We start from the raw sequence: 13216 nt of genomic DNA, 5'->3' as shown, positions 1-13216 counted from the left end.
AAAACTGTTGGGGTGGGCGTGGGAAGATGGCTCAGCGGTTAAGAGCACCAACTGCAATTCCCAGCAACCACATGGTGCCTCACAACCATCTGTAATGGGATCTGATGCCCTCTTCTGGTGTGTCTGAAGACAGTGTGCTCATATAAATAAAATAAATCTTAAAAAAAAAATTGTGCGTGTGTGTGTGTGTGCGTGCGTGGATGCGTGCGTGCGTGTGTGTGTGTGTGTGTGTGTGTGTGTGTGTGTGTGTGTGTGTGTGTGTGTGTCTAGAGGTGACCTCCACTCACATTGTAATAAGGTGTGTCTCTGTATTTTAAATCGTTAATTGCTGCACTTGCAGAGCTAAATGCTAACAGATTCTGGTATTGTCATTGCTTCGGCCCATTCATTCCTAGTCTTCTGTTTTGTAAATTCTAAAGAAAAGATCACACTGTCCCTAGACTGTTTAAGAGTTGGTTCTGATGTATTTCCTTACTGATTGGCTGTCATAAAGAGATGATGGCCAATAGCTAGGAAGTGGAAGGCAGAACTTCCGGTTAGAGAAAGGGACTCTGGGAAGAAAAAAAAGGTCTTTTTGCCTGGAGATGAGAGAAAAAAGAGCCGTGACTACAGGACTGGCAAATATAGCAAGCTATGTGGCTAGACGGTGCTATGGACCGAACCCAGGGCCTTGCGCTTGCTAGGCAAGCACTCTACCACTGAGCTAAATCCCCAACCCCTAGTTGGGTTAACTTAAATGAGCTAAGTCCTACGCTCCGAAATAGTGAAAGGTCTCAGTGTCTTTATTTTTGGCTGGTGCGTCACCAGGGTCCTACAACAAATCGCTACAAAACTTCAAACACAGGGAGAAAGAAACTGAAGTTGACACTAGATGATAGGAAGACCTCCCGTTCAGAATTCAGCAGATTAATATTGTATGTGGAGGGGGTAATGGCTATGTTACCAAAACTGATCTATGGATTCAATACCATCCTTACGGGAATCCAGTGACGTTCTTCCCAGAAACAGACAAATAATCGTAAATTGATAGGAAGCACAAATGACCTCGCGTACCAAAGCATTCCTGGGCAGAAAGAGCATTCCTGGGGGCATCACGATACCTGACTGTTGAATTTTACTACAGAGCCATAGTGCTGGCACCACAAAACAAAGGACCAAGGGAGAGGAGAAATCCATTCAGCTACCGGTACCTATTTTTTTTTTTTTTAATACAAAGGTGCTAGGACCCTGGATATTCACATGCAGACAAATCAAACTACATCCATATTTCTCATGCCATACAAAAATTAACTTAAAATACATGAAAGTTCTTATTTGGGGAAGGGGACTGTTTTGAGACAGGGGGTTTCTCTGTTTAGCCCCGGCTGTCATGGAACTCTCTCTGTAGACCAGGCTGGCCTCACCTGCCTCTGCCTCTGAAATGCTGGGATTAAACTTTTGAGCCATCACCTGCCCAGCCAGATCAAAGCTCTTAATTCAAAGTCAGAAACTGCTGGAGTAGAACCTAGAAAAGATACTTCAAGAATCAAGCGTGGTAGAGGACTTTTGGAAAAGGAGTCCAACAGCTTAGGGACTAATAGCAAGACCTGAGCATGAAATCAAATAGCTTCTCCACAGCAAAGGACAATCTCAAGTGAAGACATGGTTTACAGAATGGAGGGGAATCTTCACCAGATATATATCTCGCTGGGTATCACCAGAACTTGAATTAAAAAAAGAAAATGAAACAAACCAATCCTAGATCATCCAATCAGGAAACAGGCAAGTGAACTGAACAGGCAACTCTCAAACAACGAAGTACAAACAAATTGGCAAACAAATATATGAAAAGAAAAATGTTCAACATCTTTGGCCATTGGGAAAATGCAAATCGAAATACAGAGATATATTTTTTTTAATCTTGGTCCAGTCAGAATGGATCTTTAAAAAAACAAAAAACAAAAAACAAACAACAACAACAAAAAAGACCCAGCAACCAAATGCTTGCCAAAAAGAGAGAATGGAGAGGATGAACTATTAAGTACTGCTGGTGGGAATTAAATTCGTCCGCCATCTTTGAAAATCATGGCGGACCCTCCTGGGCATACAATCAATGTAAGGGAATGTCCATCAGCATTCTAAAAGGAAACCTGTGTATCCGTGTCTACAGCTCCCAGTGAGCATTTCGTGGATAAGCCCAGGTATCTACCATGACTGGATAAAGAACATAAGGCAGACATAAACAATGTGAGTTTATTTTGCTACCATCAAGAACAGTTAATGTCATTTGCAAGAAAATGGATGGAATTGGCTGTAGTCATACTCAGTAAAGCAAGGTAGACTCAAGACAGACATCGTGTGCTTTCTTTCCTGAATCTAGACAAGTAGACTATTTGGGAAGAGGCAGGGGAGTAGCAGGAGATGGGGGTAGCATGAGGGGGGGGTAAGGGGTGGACAGAAGAGGGTAATGAGTGCGCATATGCTAAAAGTCTATGATATTCTTCAAGATTATGCCGTGAGGAAGCCCTTCGCTTTGCACAATGAATATCTGCTCACGGATATTTTAATACAGGAGAGCACATAGTGTTAAGTTTCAAACCAGACAAAGGCTGAGGTACCAATTTAATATTTCAAAGCGGACCTGGCCTCTAGATTCTCCCAGCATCCTCCAGTCCTTACCTGTTACAGAGTATGGCTAGCATTTCTGCCCTCTATCAGCTTGGGGTCTAGGCTGTCCTTCCCCCAAAGGTTCTTCCCTCTATGATGGAGACATTTTGGTTACCTGCCCTTTTGTACCTTTGGCCTCTTGGCACTTGGTTCCTCTCTCTCCCCTCTCCCCTCCCCTCCCCTCCCCAAGTCTTCCAGATGTCCCTGCCTTTGGCTATGCTGTCTCACGTGTACAATAAACTTTGTCTTCCACAGTACCTAGGGGCAGTCATGTCCTTTCCTTTCCTTTTTATTTCTTCCTTCCTTTCTTTTATTTTTATTTATTTATTTTTCTTTTTAGGTTATATGTAAACACAGCAAACAGCTGTGTTTTATACAAGACCATGGTCATCCTCGAATTTAGCACCAGGTTCCGGGGGCTCCAGAACCAATCACTTCTGAAAAGAGAGTGATACATAAATTTTGGATATTTGATTTAAGTAAATTATATTATTAAGATTAATTTAATGTGTTGCTTTTTGGACTTTTTTTTAGTTTAAAATAACACATGTATCTTTCGTTGTATTTCCATTCATGGTAAAGATCAGGTTATTTATGGTTACTGATGACTGCGTGCTGGGTAATTTTATATTGCCTCTCTACTTCATATTCTGTGATGTTGAACACACACACACACAAAAAAACCAAAATGTCCCTCCTCATAAAACACATATTCCAAGGGAGAGGAATCTAATAAACAAGTACAAAACAAGCTAGACAGTGAGGGGGAGCCGAAAGATAAAGCCAGTGTTTCTCAACCTGTGGGTCGAGACCCCTTTCCCAGGGGTCACCCAAGACCATCAGGAAACATATTTACATCACAATTCGTAACAGTAGCAAAGTTACAGTTATGAAGTGGCAACAAAAGTGATTTTATGACTGGAGGTCGCCACAGCAGGAGGAACTGTCTCTGAGGGTTACAGTAGCATTAGGAAGGTTGAGAACTACTCGATAAAGCCCATAAGAGAATATAAATAGTCAGGATTGCAGTCTGGGTGAAGGCGGGTTGGCGTGCTGTTTTCCTAAGAGCCAGGAGGCGGGATGAAGCTGGGGAGGAAGGCCTGAGGTATCTACCAGCTGCAAGATGCTCCACTGAGGTTGCAAGAGCAGGACCGTGGAGCCTGGTACAAGCAGAGAGCTCTGCACAGCTGGAGAACCAATGCTTCCGGACAACAGTATTCAGAGGCAGCCACGAACTAGTTAACATAACCCTTGGGAAGCCTTGCCTAGGAGGCGTGAGACAAAGGGCTTTATTGTGAAGCAGGGAGGGATGTGCACGGGAACCCAGAAGAGTGGAGGCCGGAAGGCTAGCGGGGTGTCTACTACAGGTGTGCAGAGGACAGTTTACCCTAGGAGTAGAAGTTTCATTGGGGACGGTTTTTTTTTTTTGCTCCCGTAATGCAAAGTCAAGCCCTCTAAAGGTTACCCCTTGAAACTAAAGAACAAAGACCGCGTTATCTGTTTAAGTCAAGCCCTAAAACACATTTGGGAGTCTGGAGAGTTATCTGAGCTGACAGTCAGAATTTACTGCCTAACTTGATAGGAGAGTAATTAATCTCTCTGCTTTGTTTTCTGCCAACTCAACCTGAGGGAAGTGGGGCTCGAGATCTGGAATTGGCAGAGGGAGAGTACAGGACCTTTTAAGTCAAATTCAGATAAGGCCATTTAGATTTATTCTGCCAAATACATGTTTACCCGAGCCAGATGACAGTGCTGTAGCCTAAACTGTTTGTATTGGCACTTTCAGCCTTCTGAATTCTCTGCCCTAATTGGTCATTCTGAGTTTTAAGTGTAGCTGGGCAAGACACAGTTAAGAGCTAGAAATAGTATTTTGCGCGCGCGTGTACAGACACACACACACACACACACACACACACACACACACACACACACACACACACACATTAGTAAAGACAATTTCATCCAGTGAGTGCTTTTATGGACAGAAGCACTTTAAAACAAAGGCATTCTCTAGGCCAAATGTAGGTAGGCCAACTCCCTCCTTTGAGAAAGAAATGAAGATTTGAAACAGTTACTCCTTTTCTAATGAAAATGAGTACATGCTAAGTACAAGGATTTCCCACCAAAAGTCACATGAAAAACTGGAGGGTCCATCCCAGACTCACTGACTGATTGATGAGACCCACACTGAAAAACTGTTCCATGCCCGTGGAAGGCCGGGCCTGTGGAGATGCATTTTCCAGGCATTGATTGGATGTAGAGCCTGTCAGTCAGGCGCTTTCCCAGAGCACTAAACTGTATGGATCACACACCTCAAAGGCAGGCTGCAGTCCCTGTAGGTGCAACTCCTCTCAGTGTGTGCTGGGAGTAACTGGGTGCACGGTGAGACTAAGGACCGAGTTCTGCATTCATCTCCCTATGGTTTGGTTGGTTCCACTGCTGTCTTTGGGCAAGAGGGCTGTGGCTTTGGCTTCTAGCTTCAAACCAGGGATTAGGGGCTTGCCCAGTGTTGGCAGAACTCTGGAAGCTGCAGAACACAAAGTAAGGCTGGCCATCTTAGGAGATACATTTACCAGCATTCAAGAGGCCCCTCAGGCACCATGTGCACCGAGGGGACAGATTTCCAATCCCACAGAAATCCCCTTAGGCATCCTGCCTTCTTCAGAGTTTCTTTCCTTAAAGAGAGACCCCGGTTTGCTGTCTCCCTTTCAGGATTTTCAGTGCCTCCTTACTGGCCGCTCAAACAAGACAAAGCGAGAGCCACCGCGCTTTGGTGGGACGCCTCCTGTGGCCACGATTAAATATTAAGACGTTTGTGTTTGTAAAACTGTGAAAGGAAAGATTGCTGCTGGCCAGTTACCTGGATGGTACCCACGTGTCGTTTGTGACTTTTGGGGTACAAATGGAAGATGCCTCCTAAGTGCCAGGCAAACCCAAATGGCCGTGGAGTGCCTGCCTTCCAGGAGGCTTCTCAAAGATGGAGGCTGGTGTAGGCGGCAGCGGAAAGCAGAGCATCTCGGGATTCTGTTTCCTTTGGCCTGGAGGTCCCCAGTCAGGGCAAAAGGAGCAGAAGAAACACTGGGCGTTCCCATTCTGACTTCTCATTCGTCAGTCTGTACGCAGGCTACCTAAAAGGCTTGTACTGAGAATCTGAGGTCAGAAGATGGCTCCGACGGTAGTTTGCCTAATTATGGTCCTAACTACACTCGCCTCCTTCCATTTCACAAGCAGTCTTTGCCACCATCTTTACCACACTAGGAACCCGGGATGCCTCAGCCTGGGGTGACATAGTCAGTCTAAAACACGGACTCTGGTGAGATTTACTGTTTCTGCGCATCTTTTAGACTTCCTCTGGCCGTCGTGCCAGAGTTCTTACTGCTATATTTGTGAGTATGTTCTCGTTCTCCATGTGTTCATTGTCCCTACGTATGCACCTATACACTCTGGGGTAATTAACTGTGATTCTGCAGTTAACAGATTCTCTCCTTTAATAAGCATCTTGCACCTTAATATCTTGCATATCTTCGTGTGTATTAGCTCGTGGACAGGTAGACTACTGCACACCCATTTGCAAAGAAAATGAATCCTGTGAGAGGTTAAATGCCCTCCCACACTTCACCCATTGTGAGGGAGGCAGGGGCTCAGCCCGGTCTCAGACGGGGAAGTCTGATTCTGCATCACACTATTGGGCATTCCTGCCTCCCCCTCTCTGCAGGGAACATCATTCAAGAAATGCTTCAGAGAAGACTTAGAGGCTTTTCACCACAGACCCAAACATTTCTGTGGAGTCTCTGTGAATGAAACATGGGGGCAGACCCATCAACAAGATAATTTCAAATCATCGAGACCAACTGAGAAAGCGATTAAAGATGGTATTAACATCGGTTTTCCAGAATCTAATTTCTGTGGAAGAAATATGCAGTGTACTGTAACAGCGGACAGGGGTTAAGAACGTGTGTAGAGGGATTAAGAAAGCAAGATGCTCAAACAGCATGTGCGCACACGTGTTGTGTCAGCCCTCTCTCACAAAATGTGGCTGCAGAAGAAAGTGTGAAGCATGCTGGAAGAAGACAATATTTATGGCTGAAGAAATTCAGCCTCACATAACGGTAATTATGAACAAGATATTTCCCCTAATAAAATTACTGCAAAACAAAATCTGGAGAATCTAAGTGCTTCCCTATGTTGTCATTATTTTATCCCATGTGCTTGAGAGTGATTTCGAGAAGGAAAAAAAAAGGGGGGCAAAAGGGAGCCAAGAGAAAGGGCGCCATAGTGAGATGGCCTCTGCAGAGGGTTGGTTTTGCTTTAGAAACTGGAATGTGTCCAGGCTTGATTTTTATTTTCAATTCACATTTCAGATCCAGCTCCCCAAACTCTTTGATCTTTCTCCCTGTCTCCTTACCCGGAAGAGAACCCTTGGCCTTCTCAGCTGGGAGCTGGGAGCACACGTGGAAAGACTGGCTGGGATCCATATTCTTGCCAAATTTAGTCACACAAAGGGGCCTGAGAGGGAAAAAAGAAAGGATGAAAGCCGCAGCCGCCGCGACTTCAAAGGCCGCGCCGCCGCGCGGGGCCCTGCGCAGGCGCCGCCCTCCGCCGATAAAAGGCGAGACCGGCGTGCGCGGGCGGCCCTTCCGCGCGCGACCCGGCTCTGGGGCGGTCGGAGGGGGCTGGAGGGTCGTCGGAGAGGGTCTGAGGGGACGTGCTTTCCACAAACCGGTGCCCACGCCACAATTGAGGCGCAGGAGAAAAGTTTTGAGAAAGAGAGGAAAAGAATGTGATATTCGGGTCCCCTAAACTAGCGGATCCTCGGCTGGCACGTGTACCCCAGAACCGAAGTCCAAGTGTGGCTGCCCTCTGTCCCGATGCCACGCAGGCTCTTTGGCGCCGGGTCTCGGCTTCCCGGTGCAGAGCTGGACCCCTGCACCCCTTTTAGCTCATTCTGTTCCCCTGCGATTATTCGCTGGTCTCCACCACTGTCTGTCCTCAGCCACCCTCAGGTCCGCGCTGCTGTGGCGTTGGGGGCAGGCACTCCCGCCTGGGGTTGACATCCCACGGAGCAGAGTGGATGGTGCTCCCTCCACCCTGCGATGCGGGCACACAGGGCTGACCGCGCCGCCGATCCCGTGCTCGAATCACCCGCCCGGGAGACCGCGCCGGGCTGCAGACGCCAACGGGCGCCGGCCGCGCGGAAACCGGGCGTCTGCAGGCGCCGGATTGGAGAAGGAGGGTTTCACGGTCCCGCGAGTTTCCTGACCCCGAAGGAAGGGGCTTTGGGTTTGTTTTTCTAGAGGAAGAGCCCCTGGGACACAAACTGCCACTTCCCTCGTCGTCCCCCTTCTCCGCGACGTCGGTTAAACTGAAGATGCTCACAGATTTAGCATCCTGCCGATGCTGGGATGGAAAACCGAGGTCTCGGTTCCGCCCCTGGAATCACTGAATTCGTTTTTTTTTCTAGTCCTTTCTCGGCCGCCTCTCGGCGCATCCTCTTCCCTAGGCCCCGCCACCTCCTTCCTTTGGAATCCCACCTAGGTTGCAGCTGGCAGAGAGTCTAGGCCACACAAAGGGAAGACCTGGGGCCTGAGCTGGTGTTAGGACTTAGGGGGCGGAGAGGACTGTGCGGGGGCACTGCGCTTCTCATCCCTGTAATTAAGGACTCTCCGGACTGTCTGCAGAGGACTCCACGTGGCTGCAAAATCTCTAAGGGAGGGAGGGTCTTGGCTGCAAAATCTGTAAGGGAGGGAGGGTCTTCTTGTGTGGGTGTGGGTCATTCCCCCGGTTCCCTGCCCCCAACACCCGCTCAACGTATTGGGCTATGCTCACCCGGGGGCAGAAAGGCCGACTCTGCTCCCCGCAGCCTGGGTTCCGGCTGGGGTTGGGCTCCTGGCCCCCACTACTCTCTTAACCTCCCACCCCCAACCCCCAGAGGCACAGCACCGGCGACAGCGCCCTGTGCAAAAGGAAGTGTTGATATAAAACAAGTTCGCTCCCAAACTAAACCCAAAGCCACCAGGAGGAGAAAAACCAACAGCAGCGCAGCCAGCCCCTAGCAATTGTTTCACGGTCGGAATTAAATCACATCAAAACGCCCCCCTGAAACCCACATCCTGAAGGAGCAAACCTACTACAGCCAACCTCTGGTGGTTCGCTAGAGTTCATTTGAACAACCTGCCTCTACATCCGAGGAAAGGGGGCGGCGAGGCTGCTCTTGCGCCGCACCCACCACATCCCAGATCTGGGATCCCACTCGCCCAACCCCAAGTAGGGAAGAAGCTGCTGCTTATGCTAATAACAGTCCCACAGGAATTAGGAGAGACTGCCCGGCGGCTGGAATGCTATTGCCAGGAAGGCGAAGTCCAGAGACACCACTTCCTGGGGTTACTTCGCCCCTTCTGTGTCTCCTTGGTATTCTGTCTTAAGAGAGACTACTTCACAGGGGAATGTCAACCTCCTTTGCCGATAGATCTTTAAAACACGTGGGCGCATGGTTTTAAGGGAAGTCCTATTTAAGATTTGCAACACTGCTAAAGACAGCACACTGCAGAGACCCCTCACTGCCACATCGCATGCAGAGCGAGGCCATTAGGTGATTTCGTTAGAACCAATGCTTCCAAAGAGGGTTACAGCAAGGTACCAAACGCAGCCACCTATCCCAGCCCTTGTAGTAAAGCGTTCTCCTTAGGTATTGCTCCAAAAATTCCCATCTTGAGCTCCTAATCTCTGGGACACCTAGAGCTGAGCTCCGTATGACTCACACAGTCCAGATAATTAACGCGAAGGAGAAAATGGGAATTCGAATTAGTTGCAACACTTAAACAGGGAAGATGTAGACTCGTCATTTAATCTCCTCTTGGCTTTCAAAAAATACCCTCTGGCTATTCGTCCCCCCCCCTTTTTTTTTCTGGGTTTGATGAAAAGGACCCGTCTACTCCGACTTCTTTGATGAAGCTGCATCTTCCAGGGTTCTGTTGCTCAGTCAAATTGGCTCACTCGGAGGAGGAATTCTGACTTTGTTAAATGTATGTTAGCAGGAGCTGTAAACGTCTGAAAAGTCTGTCCCTTGCTCTTCACCCTAGCACACTAACAGCACTGGAGGCTGCATAGCATCACTCTAAAAATGGATTTATTCCCAACCTTCCTTTTATTCTCTCTGGCACCCTGAAGGAAGATGCCATTTTTGGCTTCTGTAAGGTATAGCCTTGACGATTATTTAATTTTTAAAGACAAGTTTTCGTTATTCTGACTTCTTTCACCAGTCCCTTATTGTACCTAAAACTATCAGATTACAAATGACCAGCCACATCCTGTGGAGCCAACCGAATTAATGTATAGCATTGGAAACCGCTCCCTAGCAAGCTCCCAACCTGGGGGCTATCAGTAAGCAAAGTTTTAAATGCTGACTTAGAGAACTGTTTAAGTCTACAATGCTCAATAGCCCACAATTACACCTTTAAAGGAGGGATCTTTTCCTAAGCGACCTTATGTAATGTCACTAACACACGATTCGGTGGCGTTTTATTTTCAATCTAAGGAAGATAGAGATACAGTTCTTCCTGTCCCCCCGCTCACTGCTCCCAGGTTTTACAGATGGCTACCGCGTTGGTCTAATGATTTTGCCTGAATATTTGTCTTGAGGGGAGGGGTTGAGAGCTAAAAATGTGTTTCCTAACTTAAGCCTCACTTACACCGTGACTTTCACAAAGCATCGCCCTTAAAAGTTCTGTCCTTTAAACAAAATGCATCAAAGAGACAGTGGGAACTGGAGAATTTTTGAGGTTTGATTCGTATTCTCATCCTCAAGGGTCCCTTTCACCGGCGTCTCCAGGATGTCAGCAACCGCCCAGTCCTGCCTCCCTCTCCTAGGTTCCTCTTTTCCCTCCTTTTGGAATGTATTTTCCTTTTCTACGAGATCTCTACCCGCTGAGTCGTGAATCTCCAAAAATCCACGTTCATTCGGTGGTAAGGACACAATGAATGCGGCAGTGTAAAAGCGATAATTAAGGCTCACTCTTCATTCACTCCCTTCTTACTGATCTTCCCCCCTGGTAAGCCTGGAGATTTTATTTTCGCTAGGGTGTGTGTGTGTCCTTGTCTCCGAAGAGTGTCGTGATTCACAGTCAGTAGAGCCACAACTCTTTTTCCTTGCCTTTCCTTCTTCCCTCTGGTTAGGTGAGCAACGTGTTACATTTTCTCCTTCTCCTTCTCCTAGTCCCTAATTCTCGCCTCATTCCCTCTGTCAGAGCATCTATCAACGTGGTGTCGACCACAGCGCCGGCGGCTTTCTCTTTCATCTTCCTCCCCTTGCCTGAGTGAGGGGGCCAGCGTGGGCGGCGGGAAGGAGGTTGAAGAGAGACTGGCAAAGGACGAGAAGTGAGCTGGGGTTGGGGGGAGACAAGAGAAGAGATGCTTAGATAATGAAGTTAAGCCATCCCCGTAGAGTTTCTCGTCAATTTCACGTGGGCCACATCGTTCTCTGGGGTGGGTTACACAGCACCCAGTCTATCTTCAGGTTGTATGTTTTTTTTCCCCTCCAGGCATGAACGCGCGCGCGCAAACACATACGCACCCCCACGGCGCCCCCCAAACTATGACTCGTCCTTTGGGTGCTAGGAAATGAACTAGGGTTGGGGGAGAACCTGGATCTCCTCCTCCTCCTTCTCCAAGCAGACTCCCTCCTCCCCACCCCTCCAGCCGGCAGCCAAGGAGAGCAGGAGGCGGGGGAGGGGCGGGGGAGGAGAAGCGACGCAAGTGAATAGCTTTGCAGCGCCGGCTAGGCGCGGTGAGGAGAAGCGGTGGGAAGGCGCAACCGCTCACCTGCGGGGCTGCGCGCACCGGAGGGACCCGGCTGCGCTCTCGTGGGCCCTGGCATTCGGACTCGCCCGAAGCCTTGCAAGCGGCCACGCTCCGGCTGTTCCCCGCCGGTCTGCCGGGAGGAGCCGAGGGGCCACCGGCAAGCTCTTTGCTTTGACAGAGGGGAGGCGGGGAGAGAGGCGAGTAACAGCGCCAGCGAGCCAGGCAGAAACTCGAGCCGGGAACAAAGAGGGATTGGGCTCGAGTGTGTGTGTGCGTGTGTGTGTGTGCGCGCGTGTGTGTACGTGTGTGTATCGGCCCGAGCTACGGGCTGGAACATTTGAACCCGAAGCTCCTGCTGTGACTCCCCAAGACTCCGCCGTGCCAGCCACTGCCGATTCCCAGCGCTCATCAGCACAAACTTTATTCTTGGCAAACTTCTCTTTTTCTCCCCTCCTCCTCCGCCCCCTCCCCCTCCAGCAGATTAAATGCTCCTCCAGAAGGAAAACCGAAGCGAAAGGGAAGGAAAGAAGCTCTAACGCGGACGTCTGCAGCCCGGGTGACTCTTTATTGTTTACTCAGAAGGAAGTGGACTTTTCGGCATTTTCTGATTTTCCTCGCACCTCCGCTGAGGCAAACGGAGCCTCTTGGACCAGCTCTTCTCAAAAGAAAAAAAAAATCTAAAAACACCGAAATCAGCATCCGAGAAATCCGCGGAGAGGTTTTGCACGGCGACGCGCCACGGGACTCTCGTTTGCACTTTGGAAAGTCGTGTTCCCTCCAGAACCGGTGTCCTCGGAGCACAGACCCCAGCAGCGAGGGCGGCGTGGGGTGGCCACCCAGCCCTGGCAGCCTAGCCTAGTGCACGCGGAGCGGGGCAGACGCTCCCAGAGGCGCCGGCGGCTGCCGCCCTCGCAGTCTGGTGCCCTTCGCCCCAGGGCCGGGAGCCGGCGTCCTTCTAAGTGGGAAAGCGCGGCAATCGCAGAGGCTCTTGCAGCTGCTCCAGTCGTGGGCCCCTCGCTTGCCCACCCAGCTTCCATTCGCAGTCCTCCCGCACTCAGTCTCCCAACCCTCCCCACCTCACATCGACCTCCCCTTCCTGCTGTCTCCGAGTGTTCCCGCGGCGGAGCGGAGATTACACAGCCGCCGGGATGCCCCAACTTTCCGGAGGAGGCGGTGGGGGGGACCCGGAACTCTGCGCCACCGATGAGATGATCCCCTTCAAGGACGAGGGCGATCCCCAGAAGGAGAAGATTTTCGCCGAGATCAGTCACCCCGAAGAGGAGGGCGACTTAGCAGACATCAAGTCATCCTTGGTAAACGAGTCCGAAATCATCCCAGCCAGCAACGGGCATGAGGTGAGTGGGCGGCTGTCCGGAGAGGCGTGGCGGGTCCGGGGGACGCGGAGGGGAAGCAAGCAGAGCGCGCGGCCACGGTGGCCACTTAGCCCTGGTCCCTCGCGGGCTGGGTGGGGAATAACGGCCCCTAGTCCATGGTGCGCACGTGTGTGAGCAGCGGGCAGGGAAATTTATTCCAGGTGGGTCTATGGCTAAACGTTGGCAAATGGGCAGGAAACGCTGGCCTTTACCCGACCGGTTTCGTCCTCCGACGTTTCGGCTGCTCTGGGGGACGCGGCGCATTAAAACAGGGATGTCTAAACACAACCGCGAAGTCCATCATGGGGTGGAAAACAAAGTGCATCCGCTAGCTTTCTCGGTACAGTGCACAGAAGTGCGTTAAACCACCGAGTGCTCCAAGGAGCGAAGCCCCAGGCGAG

The 13216-nt window shown here is 49.9% G+C and overlaps 1 protein-coding gene across 2 annotated transcripts in view; it reads left to right on the top strand.

Moving 5' to 3' along the window:
* The first annotated feature begins 11711 nt into the window (after positions 1–11711).
* The window catches only part of Lef1 (lymphoid enhancer binding factor 1), a 110364-nt gene continuing 108859 nt past the window's right edge, over positions 11712–13216 (top strand). For both annotated transcript variants that reach the window (XM_032897311.1, XM_032897310.1), the window contains exon 1: positions 11712–12797. In XM_032897311.1, the coding sequence (XP_032753202.1) occupies positions 12591–12797 (207 nt within the window). In that variant the 5' untranslated portion in view covers positions 11712–12590. The remainder of the gene's footprint in view (positions 12798–13216) is intronic.

The sequence above is a fragment of the Rattus rattus genome, chromosome 3 (assembly GCF_011064425.1).
Source record: "Rattus rattus isolate New Zealand chromosome 3, Rrattus_CSIRO_v1, whole genome shotgun sequence".
NCBI lineage: Eukaryota > Metazoa > Chordata > Mammalia > Rodentia > Muridae > Rattus > Rattus rattus.
The sequence above is the reverse complement of the archived record's forward strand: the minus strand, read 5'-3'. Positions and strand labels throughout refer to the sequence as shown.